Source organism: Tarenaya hassleriana, unplaced genomic scaffold, assembly GCF_000463585.1.
Source record: "Tarenaya hassleriana unplaced genomic scaffold, ASM46358v1 Cleome1, whole genome shotgun sequence".
Classification (NCBI taxonomy): Eukaryota; Viridiplantae; Streptophyta; class Magnoliopsida; order Brassicales; family Cleomaceae; genus Tarenaya; species Tarenaya hassleriana.
Window position 1 is genome coordinate 4071655 of NW_010960187.1, and position 11902 is coordinate 4083556.

Sequence of the window (11902 nt, forward strand, 5' to 3'; positions counted from 1 at the left end):
ACTATTACATAATTATCAAATACAGTTTTTGAATTTGTTTTATTTTGAGAATACAATTGAACTAAAATTTGCATGTGAACTTAGATTTCTAACTTGACATACATACATATATATATACACACACATATCTTAATCATATTATCTTCAAACAAACAACTTAATCATATCATGAATAGGAAAGATTTATCTCCATATTTTATAGGATAAAATTGAGATTGTTTTTCGATAATATCTTGAGATTATATCGACACAATAAAATAAAATTGATATTAGTTATAGGTTAAATCTAAAAGTATTTTTTCACCAATAATAAATATTGGTTTGTTAATATCTAGATAATATTTAAGATAAATATTCTCAAAACAAATTTTAGTTCAATTGTAGAAATTATAATACTTTGAGATTTTAGATTTATACATGGGCTAAATTTTTGTTTTGAATATTTTTTATTGATTTCATCAATTATATTTCTTTTTTAACCAATTTGAGATAATTTATTATAGATAACCTAATGACATTCGTGATATTGATGTTGATGAGGGGAACATTCGAATCTTCAGGATTGCGGAAAATGACGTTGTCGGTGTTAGGAGAACAGTCGGAGTTGATAACATCGGTGCTCATGACCGCTAGGGTTAGGTTAGAAAAAAGATATTTGTAGTGTAATATTGTATTTAATTAACTTAACAAAATAATAAATACGAATATATATACACGTATTGTAGTTAAAAAACAATGAAGCTAAATACATGAGATTTGGTAGAGATTAGAATCAAGAAAATAACAAAACAGATTTGTTTTTATTTTATAATTTATATTCTAAATTTTTTAAAGTATTATGATAATATTATGTTGTCTTATTTTTAAAAATGGATTGTGAATAGTTTTTGTTTTTATATTTTTGTGAATTATAATATAAAATCAAGTGTTGGAATTAAGTATATAATTGACCATAAAAAAATGTTGGTAAAAAAAAAGACTGATAATATAAAATATAATAGTGATTGGATCTATAACGTACTTTTCTATTATTGAAATTCATCGATCAAATCGTGCGATAACAGTAACAACCAAAATTGATAATAGCATGACGCAAAACAAACTTAATTTATATACACTCTTTTTTCATGTTGAAAGAGTAAAATCTACAAAGCATATTACAACACTATCATATAAACCAAGATTCAAAACTGATTCGATCTTAGAAAAAAAACACTTCAAATGGAGAGAGAAATAAAGAAATGATAAAAAACACAATGAGACAAAAAACTAGATGAGCAAATTAAAAAATTATTTTCTTTTATTAGGAACTTCAAACCATTTTACTGATCGAAACGACAAAGAAATACATTGTTTTTCTATACAGAGTGAAGTTTTTTATTTATCTTTTGATGCATTAAAAACCTTAACAATTCCATAACAATACTTTCTCTCCGAACCTTCGCTCGTCTCATCTTCACTGTTTGTCTCCATTTGAGAGCACCTCTTAAGAATATTTAAGATAAATATTCTCAAAAATAAATTTTAGTTTGTAGAAATCATAATACTTTTAGATTTTAGATTTATACCTAGACTAAATATTTTTTGAATATTTTTTATTGATTTCATCCCTTATATTTTGTTATATTTATTTCATAAATGTATAAATATATTATGCTTCTCTGTACTGCCAAACAGACAATAGCCCAGTTGGGCAAGTGATCTTTCCTCTTGAGTAGGGTCTCTGTCTTTCCATTGATGAGAGGAAGAAACTATGAATCGTAAAGGCAATTGGGCTTGGATACTACAGAAACCTTCACGGGGCAAGCATCAGAGGACTGGTCGGACTCTTCAGGAACATGGCGGACAATATCGTTCTCAGGGTAAGAGCCATCGACATTGGCCGCGTCCTGATCCATATTCCCAACTCCACCGGCGTACTCACAGCTTCCGCCGACGAATCACTACCAACACGACGGAAGAGAAACTCTTTGATTCGAGACTTTCTTTGCAGGTGAATTTAGATTTATAATCTGACATACCTACATATATATACACACACATAACTTAATAAAAATTTATCTCCATATTTTATAGGATAAAATTGAGATTATTTTTCGATAATATCTTGAAATTATATCGAAACAATAAGATAAAATTGATATTAGTTAGAAATTAAATCTAAAAGTGTTTTTTCACCAATAATAAATATTGGTTTGTTAATATCTAGATAATATTTATGATAAATATTCTCAAAAATAAATTTTAGTTTGTAGAAAACATAATACTTTTAGATTTTAGATTTATACCTAGACTAAAATTTTTTTTGAATATTTTTTTATTGATTTCATCCATTATCCATTATACTAGATCCATTATCCATTACATCCATTATGGACACACCAGGAACCGGAAGGACACCGGGCAGAGCAGCAAGCCCGACCCCGTTTGGCAGCAATTGGCCAGCGGTCACAGGAGCGGTAACTTTAGCGGCAGCTAGGGCGGCTATCTGAGCAAGAGTAGCTGTCTGCTGTGAGATATTATCACCACCCGCCTTTCGTACAACGTCATCCTCGTCTTCTGAATCGGATTTATCTTCCTCGAAACCATACTCCTTTGCTTGTGCTTTCTTTGCTGCTTTCCTAACTTCTTCCTCCTCTTCGTTGAATTTAAATCCACTACCACCATAGCCTGTTCCATGGGCTTGCTCGAGACCCTGTTTCACTTTCGCCATGAAACTATCAGCCAGTGCCTTCAGATCATCTGGAACAGGCTGCTCAGACAGTTCCAGAGCCTTGACGAGATCCGGAGCATATCTTGCATCATCCTCAGAGATAAATGTGACAGCACAACCTTTTCGTCCTGCCCTGCCTGTCCTGCCAACACGGTGGACGTAGTCTTCGTAGTGGTTTGGAGCATCAAAGTTTACAACCAACTCCAGCTCTTTCACATCTAGACCCCTGGCTGCAACACTTGTTGCAATCAACAAATTGCAGACATTGCTCTTAAAATCAGATATTGTGGATTCACGATCAGTCTGATCCTTAGCCCCGTGGAGAGAGAGACACGGATAACCATGTTTAAGCAAATCCTTAAACAAGGCATCACATTTTTCCTGTGAGTGAACAAAAATCAAGATTTTTCCTTTCTCATACCATTCCCCAAGAAGTTCTAAAAGCCTCCAAAACCTTTCACTCTCAGGCCTCACTTCCACTAATTGAGCTATGTCCTTGTTCACGACACTCCTTCCACCAACCTGTATTTCTACAGGTTTGTTCAACACTTTACGGGCCAGAACTTCAACTTGACGTGGAAAAGTGGCAGAAAACAGCACAGTTTGCCTATCCGGTTGAATGTTTTGAATGATCCGAGTTATCTGAGGCTCAAATCCCATATCAAACATACGATCAGCTTCATCCATAACCAAGTAGGTGACTCTCCGCAGATTGGTGATCTTCCCACCGCTTGTGCAAAGAATATCAATCATCCTGCCAGGAGTACATACCACAATCTCAGTCCCTCGCTTAAGTTCACTGATTTGCTGGGCAACCCCAGATCCTCCATATACAGGCACGCATCTTATACCCATTACCTTGGTAAACTTCTTGATATCACTGTGAATCTGCTGGACAAGTTCCCTGGTAGGTGCCATCACGAGCCCGATCGGCCCATCCCCTGCAACCACAGGAGGCTGATCTTTGATATGCCTGATCATTGGCAATACGAAAGCCAGGGTTTTTCCTGACCCAGTTTTTGCAATCCCAATGCAGTCTCGGCCGCTCATTATAACCGGAAGTGCCTGTGTCTGGATAGGCATAGGCTTTTCAAAATTAAACTTCTTTATGGTATCCAGGATTTTACTGGTAAGCCCAGTCTGGTGCCAGAACTTCACAGGTCGTGGCACATCCTTCCCATGTACCTTTAACTCCAATTCCTTCCTGTAAGCGTTAACTTCTTCTTGGGTCATCCTAGATATCTCCTTCACTTCGGTATAAAAGTTTTTCCGGAAAGGTTCGTAGTCAATCTTTGAATGGTCAACGAGGGATAGTTTCTCTGCTTTTGTCTTCTTTACCCTCTTCATGAAATCCTCATCGTCTTCATCTAAAGCCGGATCCTCCTCCTCATTCTCAGGTTCTCCGTAATCAGAATCAGAATCTTCCCCTTGGATAATCCTACCAAGTGCCTTATTAGAACCTTTCTTCGATTGTTCACCATTTGGATTGCCATTTCTCTTAGTGTCCGCATTACCATCTTCAATTATTGGGAGAGGGGCAGTATTGCTAAGCTTCTTAACCTCAGGGAGTACCATAGAATTCATAAAAGCATCTAAAGGATCAATTTCCTCTTCAGCATCTGATCCATCACCTCCACCTTGAGAGGCAGCAGCTGTTCCATTCTCAGAGTCCACCAACATGGCATCTCCAACATCTCCAGGTTTGGTGTCTCCATCAATGTCCATTTCTGTTTCGGGTTTTTCCTCTGTAGGAGCTTCTTCATCGTCAGATTCTCCTTCAAGAGTCCATGCCTTACCGGCCTGGGGTGCATTATCATTCCCGTCACCTTGCTTTTCTCTCTCAGATTCCTCCGTTTTCCTCCTCAACTCTTGCCACTCTTGTACTCTTCTCCTCCGTTTTTCCATCTCCTCATCCAATTTCTTCTGCTCATCCTCCAATTCTTCTTCTCTTGTTTTCTCTTCTTTCTTTTCAGTATCATCCTCAACATTCTTCCGCTTAGGACTATCTTCACTGCCATCTCTATGCCTGCTCGATCTACCAACACTCTTCTCACGCTCTTTGTCCTTTCGTTCTTCACCATCTCTTCTTCTGCGCTTTCTGTCACGATGCCGGATATCATCATCACTCTGTTCACTATTATCCTCTCGTTTCCTCTCCTTGTCCCTGAGCAAGAGTAGCTGTCTGCTGTGAGATATTATCACCACCCGCCTTTCGTACAACGTCATCCTCGTCTTCTGAATCGGATTTATCTTCCTCGAAACCATACTCCTTTGCTTGTGCTTTCTTTGCTGCTTTCCTAACTTCTTCCTCCTCTTCGTTGAATTTAAATCCACTACCACCATAGCCTGTTCCATGGGCTTGCTCGAGACCCTGTTTCACTTTCGCCATGAAACTATCAGCCAGTGCCTTCAGATCATCTGGAACAGGCTGCTCAGACAGTTCCAGAGCCTTGACGAGATCCGGAGCATATCTTGCATCATCCTCAGAGATAAATGTGACAGCACAACCTTTTCGTCCTGCCCTGCCTGTCCTGCCAACACGGTGGACGTAGTCTTCGTAGTGGTTTGGAGCATCAAAGTTTACAACCAACTCCAGCTCTTTCACATCTAGACCCCTGGCTGCAACACTTGTTGCAATCAACAAATTGCAGACATTGCTCTTAAAATCAGATATTGTGGATTCACGATCAGTCTGATCCTTAGCCCCGTGGAGAGAGAGACACGGATAACCATGTTTAAGCAAATCCTTAAACAAGGCATCACATTTTTCCTGTGAGTGAACAAAAATCAAGATTTTTCCTTTCTCATACCATTCCCCAAGAAGTTCTAAAAGCCTCCAAAACCTTTCACTCTCAGGCCTCACTTCCACTAATTGAGCTATGTCCTTGTTCACGACACTCCTTCCACCAACCTGTATTTCTACAGGTTTGTTCAACACTTTACGGGCCAGAACTTCAACTTGACGTGGAAAAGTGGCAGAAAACAGCACAGTTTGCCTATCCGGTTGAATGTTTTGAATGATCCGAGTTATCTGAGGCTCAAATCCCATATCAAACATACGATCAGCTTCATCCATAACCAAGTAGGTGACTCTCCGCAGATTGGTGATCTTCCCACCGCTTGTGCAAAGAATATCAATCATCCTGCCAGGAGTACATACCACAATCTCAGTCCCTCGCTTAAGTTCACTGATTTGCTGGGCAACCCCAGATCCTCCATATACAGGCACGCATCTTATACCCATTACCTTGGTAAACTTCTTGATATCACTGTGAATCTGCTGGACAAGTTCCCTGGTAGGTGCCATCACGAGCCCGATCGGCCCATCCCCTGCAACCACAGGAGGCTGATCTTTGATATGCCTGATCATTGGCAATACGAAAGCCAGGGTTTTTCCTGACCCAGTTTTTGCAATCCCAATGCAGTCTCGGCCGCTCATTATAACCGGAAGTGCCTGTGTCTGGATAGGCATAGGCTTTTCAAAATTAAACTTCTTTATGGTATCCAGGATTTTACTGGTAAGCCCAGTCTGGTGCCAGAACTTCACAGGTCGTGGCACATCCTTCCCATGTACCTTTAACTCCAATTCCTTCCTGTAAGCGTTAACTTCTTCTTGGGTCATCCTAGATATCTCCTTCACTTCGGTATAAAAGTTTTTCCGGAAAGGTTCGTAGTCAATCTTTGAATGGTCAACGAGGGATAGTTTCTCTGCTTTTGTCTTCTTTACCCTCTTCATGAAATCCTCATCGTCTTCATCTAAAGCCGGATCCTCCTCCTCATTCTCAGGTTCTCCGTAATCAGAATCAGAATCTTCCCCTTGGATAATCCTACCAAGTGCCTTATTAGAACCTTTCTTCGATTGTTCACCATTTGGATTGCCATTTCTCTTAGTGTCCGCATTACCATCTTCAATTATTGGGAGAGGGGCAGTATTGCTAAGCTTCTTAACCTCAGGGAGTACCATAGAATTCATAAAAGCATCTAAAGGATCAATTTCCTCTTCAGCATCTGATCCATCACCTCCACCTTGAGAGGCAGCAGCTGTTCCATTCTCAGAGTCCACCAACATGGCATCTCCAACATCTCCAGGTTTGGTGTCTCCATCAATGTCCATTTCTGTTTCGGGTTTTTCCTCTGTAGGAGCTTCTTCATCGTCAGATTCTCCTTCAAGAGTCCATGCCTTACCGGCCTGGGGTGCATTATCATTCCCGTCACCTTGCTTTTCTCTCTCAGATTCCTCCGTTTTCCTCCTCAACTCTTGCCACTCTTGTACTCTTCTCCTCCGTTTTTCCATCTCCTCCTCCAATTTCTTCTGCTCATCCTCCAATTCTTCTTCTCTTGTTTTCTCTTCTTTCTTTTCAGTATCATCCCCAACATTCTTCCACTTAGGACTACCTTCACTGCCATCTCTATGCCTGCCCGATCTACCAAAAACAAAATCCTCAAATTCGAACAACTCCGAATCGAATCTTCGGCAGCTTCCAGATTTTCCGAGTTAAAATCGATCCGAAACAAGAAAGATGAAGAATTTTCCACCACAAAGCCTTTTTCCTCTCTTCCGCAAAACTTCTTTTCTTCTGGTTTGAATTTCTTCTTCTTCTTCCTCTTCTTCTTCTCGAGAGAGCCCTTTCTTCCTTTGCTGTCTTCAACTTCTTACCTTCTACGAAACTTTTCTTTTCGGTTGTGGCACAAACTGTAAATTCGGACACTAAGGAGGGTATTTCATGAAGTACATATTAATTTAACAAATTAGGATATAAAAAGGAATCGTAGTTTATTATGACGCATATGCTTTGTATGAGTGTACATAACGTCAGGAGAATTTACAGTGGATTATTTCCAATATAAATTTGAAAATCTAATAATTTTGAAATTTTTTTTATCTATTTCATTACGAATACAGAATTTTATACAATTTAAAAAACATAATTAGTGTATATATATATTATTTTATTCTGTATATAAAATTATATTATTTACATATATAATTGAATGCTATACTTTTTAAAATGAACTGATCGAAAATATTATCCAGTGCTAGCAAAACTATAGCTATTTTAATATTCTGAATAATAAATGATATATGATCTTAAGTTTTTTTCGAAAATAATATCAATACAAAAAATCAACATAATGATTTTGATATTAAAATATTAATTTTAAATGTCAGTTTTTCCAAAAAAATAATTTATAGTGATTTTTGTCAATTTAAACATGCTATATTATCTTAATTAAGAGACAAAAGAATAGCAAATGCAGTTAAGGAAATTATAACTGCGAGGTGTTGTAACTTGTAAGTGGTTTAATTCTCTTTCTAAAGCGTATCTTCCTTAAATATATTATCTATATATTTAATCTAAATCTAATATAAAATAAATAAAATCTAAATCTAAATCTAAATCTAAATCTAAATCTAACTAAATCTAGTATAATTGATGAAATCAATACAAAATATTCAAAAAAAAATTATTCCAAGTATAAATCTAAAATCTAAATATGATTTCTACTAAGTAAAATTTGTTTTTGAGAATATTTATCTTAAATATTATCTAGATATTAACAAACCAATATTTATTATTGGTGAAAAAATACTTTTAGATTTAATTTCTAATTAATATCAATTTTATCTTATTGTTTCGATATAATTTCAAGATATTATCGAAAAATAATCTCAATTTTATCCTATAAAATACGGAGATAAATCTTTATTAGGTTATGTGTGTGTATATATATGTAGGTATGTCAGATTATAAATCTAAGTTCACCTACAAAGAAAATCTTGAATCAAAGAGTTTTTCTTCCGTCGTGTTGGTACTGATTCGTCGGCGGAAGCTGTGAGTACGCCGGTGGAGTTGGGAATATGGATCAGTACGCGACCTCTGATGCTTGCCCCGTGAAGGTTTCTGTCGTATCCAAGCCCAATTGCCTTTACGATTCACAGTTTCCTCCTCTCATCAATGGAAAGGCAGAGACGCTAAAGAGAAAAGACCACTTGCCCAACTGGTCTATTGTCTGTTTGGCATCAGCTAGAGCCGACACCTTTGTCCCAAATCCTGAACCGACGGTTGCAGAAGACAAAGGAAGAAGCTCTGCGATTGAAGATGAAAGTGGCTCGAGCCCTTCGGCAGGAAAGCTCCAAACTCAGAAGGATAACGCCTCGGCATCTTCCGATGAAGTTTCTGCAACTGATGATTCTGAAGGGGAAGCCATGGCTGGAGAGATGGAGGGAAGGGCGTTTTACTATTTGGCCAGAGTTCCAAGATACCAGGACGAAGAGTTAACCGAACAAATCAAGAATGCTGAAGCTCAGGTCGATAGGAGAACGCTGGCCCGAGACGCCATTAGAGATGAGCTCCATAACATTAAGGTACAAAAAAAAAAAACAAATTCTTACATGGCATGGCATCTCTGTCTCGAAATCTTTTAACTCATCTGTTGCAATTGTAAATACCTAGGTGTGTTGTAAGGAGTATGAAGACAACTTCAAGGCAGCTATTGCCGAAGAGAAGTCTGATCGAAAAGCACTGCATTCAAAACGGCAGGAGATGGAGTCCCTTCAGTCTTTCTTCAAGAGGGTTATCTCCATTGACGACATCGATTCGAGGGTCAGATCCACTTCTATCTCTGTCTTTCGTTTAAATTCTCATCGAACCCCGATTTTTTTTCTGAATCTACTTCACCTCTGGATCAGATCCGTGATATCGAACATACGATACAACACGAAACTTTACCCATCAATGAAGGGAAACGTTTGATCCGTGAGATGAAGCAGTTGAAGCAACGTCGTGAGCAGATATCGTCTAAAGTCGGTACAGAGGATAAAGTTCAACAGGCTTTAGACGAGAAAGAGGAAACCGAAGAGCTTTTGGAGGTAAGAACGAAGACCTGTTTCGATACTATGTGTTTCGATACTATGTTATTCTCCCGGATATCATCTCTAAGATTGGCTGAAAGTGGCAATCACAGGAATCCAGAAAGGAAGTAAATCTGCTCAGAGATGAGCTCTCGAAAGCCGAAACGTTCAAGAAATCTGCTCGGGAAAGGTACGAGGATGAAGGAAGAGCAGTACAGAGCTGCGAATGAAGCTCGGCAGGAAGCGTACGTCTACCTACAGAGTTTGAAGGAACAGTTTAGAAAACAGGTACGTCCCGAACAACCGATGGAATCCCGAGATTTGTTTTGTTTCATGATTTCATCCTTCTTTCTTCTTTTGATTGCAGAACAAACATTTCTTCAAGTACAGAGAGGACATGGCGGCTGCAACTGGAATGGCTTTGAAGAAAGACTGGGAGTCCCTCGAGAGCTTCTGTCTTGAACAGGTGGACAGTTTCATGGATATGTGGAACAACGACGATGAATTCCGTAAACTCTATATCAGATGCAACGGAAAGAGCACGTCGAGAACCCTAGACGGGTCTGATGAGGAGCAGCCGACTCAGATCACTCAAGAAAAGACGGCCATTTGTTTCGAAGATGCAACGGAAGGGAAGAAACCCGCGAATTCCACGGAGCCAAGGATCAGTATAGAACCCGTTTCTGGCAGAGAGGAGTTGGAAGAACATCAACCCGAGTTAACCGAGGAGGAGGCAGAGTTGTCGAGGAAGAAGGACAAGGAGGAGGAAGAAGAAGCTGAAAAGATGAATGAACAGTATCGGTTAGAAGAGATACCGAAAGGTAAAGAGGGGAAGGAGAGTAAGAAGAAGAAAAAGCAGAAGAAGAGAGAAGAGAAGGCTAAAGCAAGAGATGCTGCTGCTAGTGCTCAGAAGGAAGAAGCTGAAGAAAATGAAAAGGCTAAAACAGGAGATGCTGCTGCTAGGGTTCACACGGAAGAAGCTGAAGAGAATGAAGAGGTTTTTCACTTCACTTCTCTCACATTTTCACAGTAATCTCTCTTTTTTCTTTCGATCCGACCCGGGAAAAAACACGTTCTTATTCGAGCAGGAACGAGAGAAGAAGGGAAATGGCATCATCCTCGGATCTCAAGAGAACCCTCTTCCGGATTCAGACAATCAATCCGAAACCCCGAAGGAGATTGAATCGCCGGAAAAACAGCAGCTTATAGCGGAGAGATGGAAGAAAAAGACGAAGTTGACGATGAAAACGATTCCTCCGCCAGCAGTCGGGACGACAAACCCGAAGCAATGGATGGTGTGGATGATAGCCGTCATTGCTCTCGTGGCCTCGGCCTTGTTACTTGCTGGTGACGCAACCCTTTCCTTTTCCCCCACGAAACCCTAGTTATTAATTTTTTTTTTTACAGTAGTTATTATTTTTTTACATACTCTATTTTTTTTAATGGGAGGTTGGATTTTCGTTAGTTGTCATGGATCGGAGAGATAGATTGGTTTATATATATATTATTAATTTTTTATTATTAATTTTTCGTTCTTCCTCCTTCCATAAATTCATGTTTTCTTGTTATATAATTTTGTCAAATATAATTAAGAAACTAGAAGGTTATATCTTGGAATTAAGGGTTTGGATTAATCGGTGGACGTTTTCACTTTCCGAAATAATAAAAAAAAAATAAACTGTGTGAACGTTTGATTTAAGGTTAAAGTCCGATATGGATAAATAAATAAGTGATAGATACGTTAACGCAAAGGCGACGTACAATATTTATACCCTTTTACTTTCAAATAAAAAATCAGATTCTAATAATCATGAAATTTCAACGCCCAATAGGAGAAAAAATTGTGGGAATTGACGATGTGATCATTTAATTGCATATATATATATAAATATATATATAACATATTAACATCTAAAGATTTACTTTTCTTTTAAAATACTTTTTTCTTAAATTTGTTTTCCGTCTTTATATTTTTTTTTTATTAATATAACTGTTTTTAGTTCAATTTAAACTATATTTATAATATTACTTTATTATGATACAAATATTTTAGATTTTGGTTGAAATTGATAAATTAACAAATAATCTATGTTTTTATGTATTTGTAAATTATATAAAACATATTTAGATTTATAAACAAATGAGATTTTAGCTTAAAAGGTTATATATATATATATATATATATTATATCTATACACGTTTTGGATACTTTTTACTTCTTTTGAATTTATAATTATACATATATATATTCGAGACATTTGGGGGGAAAGCAAGTCGAGGGAATATGCATGTGAACCCGCCACTTTCATTATGGATTAGATTAGACTTCTCGCTCG

At 37.7% G+C, this 11902-nt stretch overlaps 1 protein-coding gene and 1 pseudogene across 1 annotated transcript; one reads left to right on the plus strand and one right to left on the minus strand.

Annotated features, from left to right (window-relative positions):
• Positions 1-2326: 2326 nt before the first annotated feature.
• Positions 2327-7204, minus strand: LOC104824727 (DEAD-box ATP-dependent RNA helicase 42-like). The gene is made up of 2 exons (XM_010556859.2): positions 4906-7204; positions 2327-2516 (listed from the first exon to the last, which is right to left on the minus strand). The coding sequence occupies exons 1-2, from the start codon at positions 7005-7007 to the stop codon at positions 2327-2329; spliced, it is 2292 nt and encodes a 763-aa protein (XP_010555161.1). The 5' UTR covers positions 7008-7204.
• Positions 7205-8390: 1186 nt separating this feature from the next.
• LOC104809954 lies at positions 8391-11052 on the plus strand (annotated as a pseudogene).
• The last annotated feature ends 850 nt before the right edge of the window (positions 11053-11902 follow it).

Excerpts from the sequence above, each read along its gene's own strand:
- LOC104824727 (XM_010556859.2), bottom strand. The coding sequence starts at position 7,007 with ATGGAAAAACGGAGGAGAAGAGTACAAGAGTGGCAAGAGTTGAGGAGG. Across the intron at positions 2,517-4,905 it reads AAGGCGGGTGGTGATAATAT|CTCACAGCAGACAGCTACTC; the intron begins CTCACAGCAGAC and ends TGGTGATAATAT.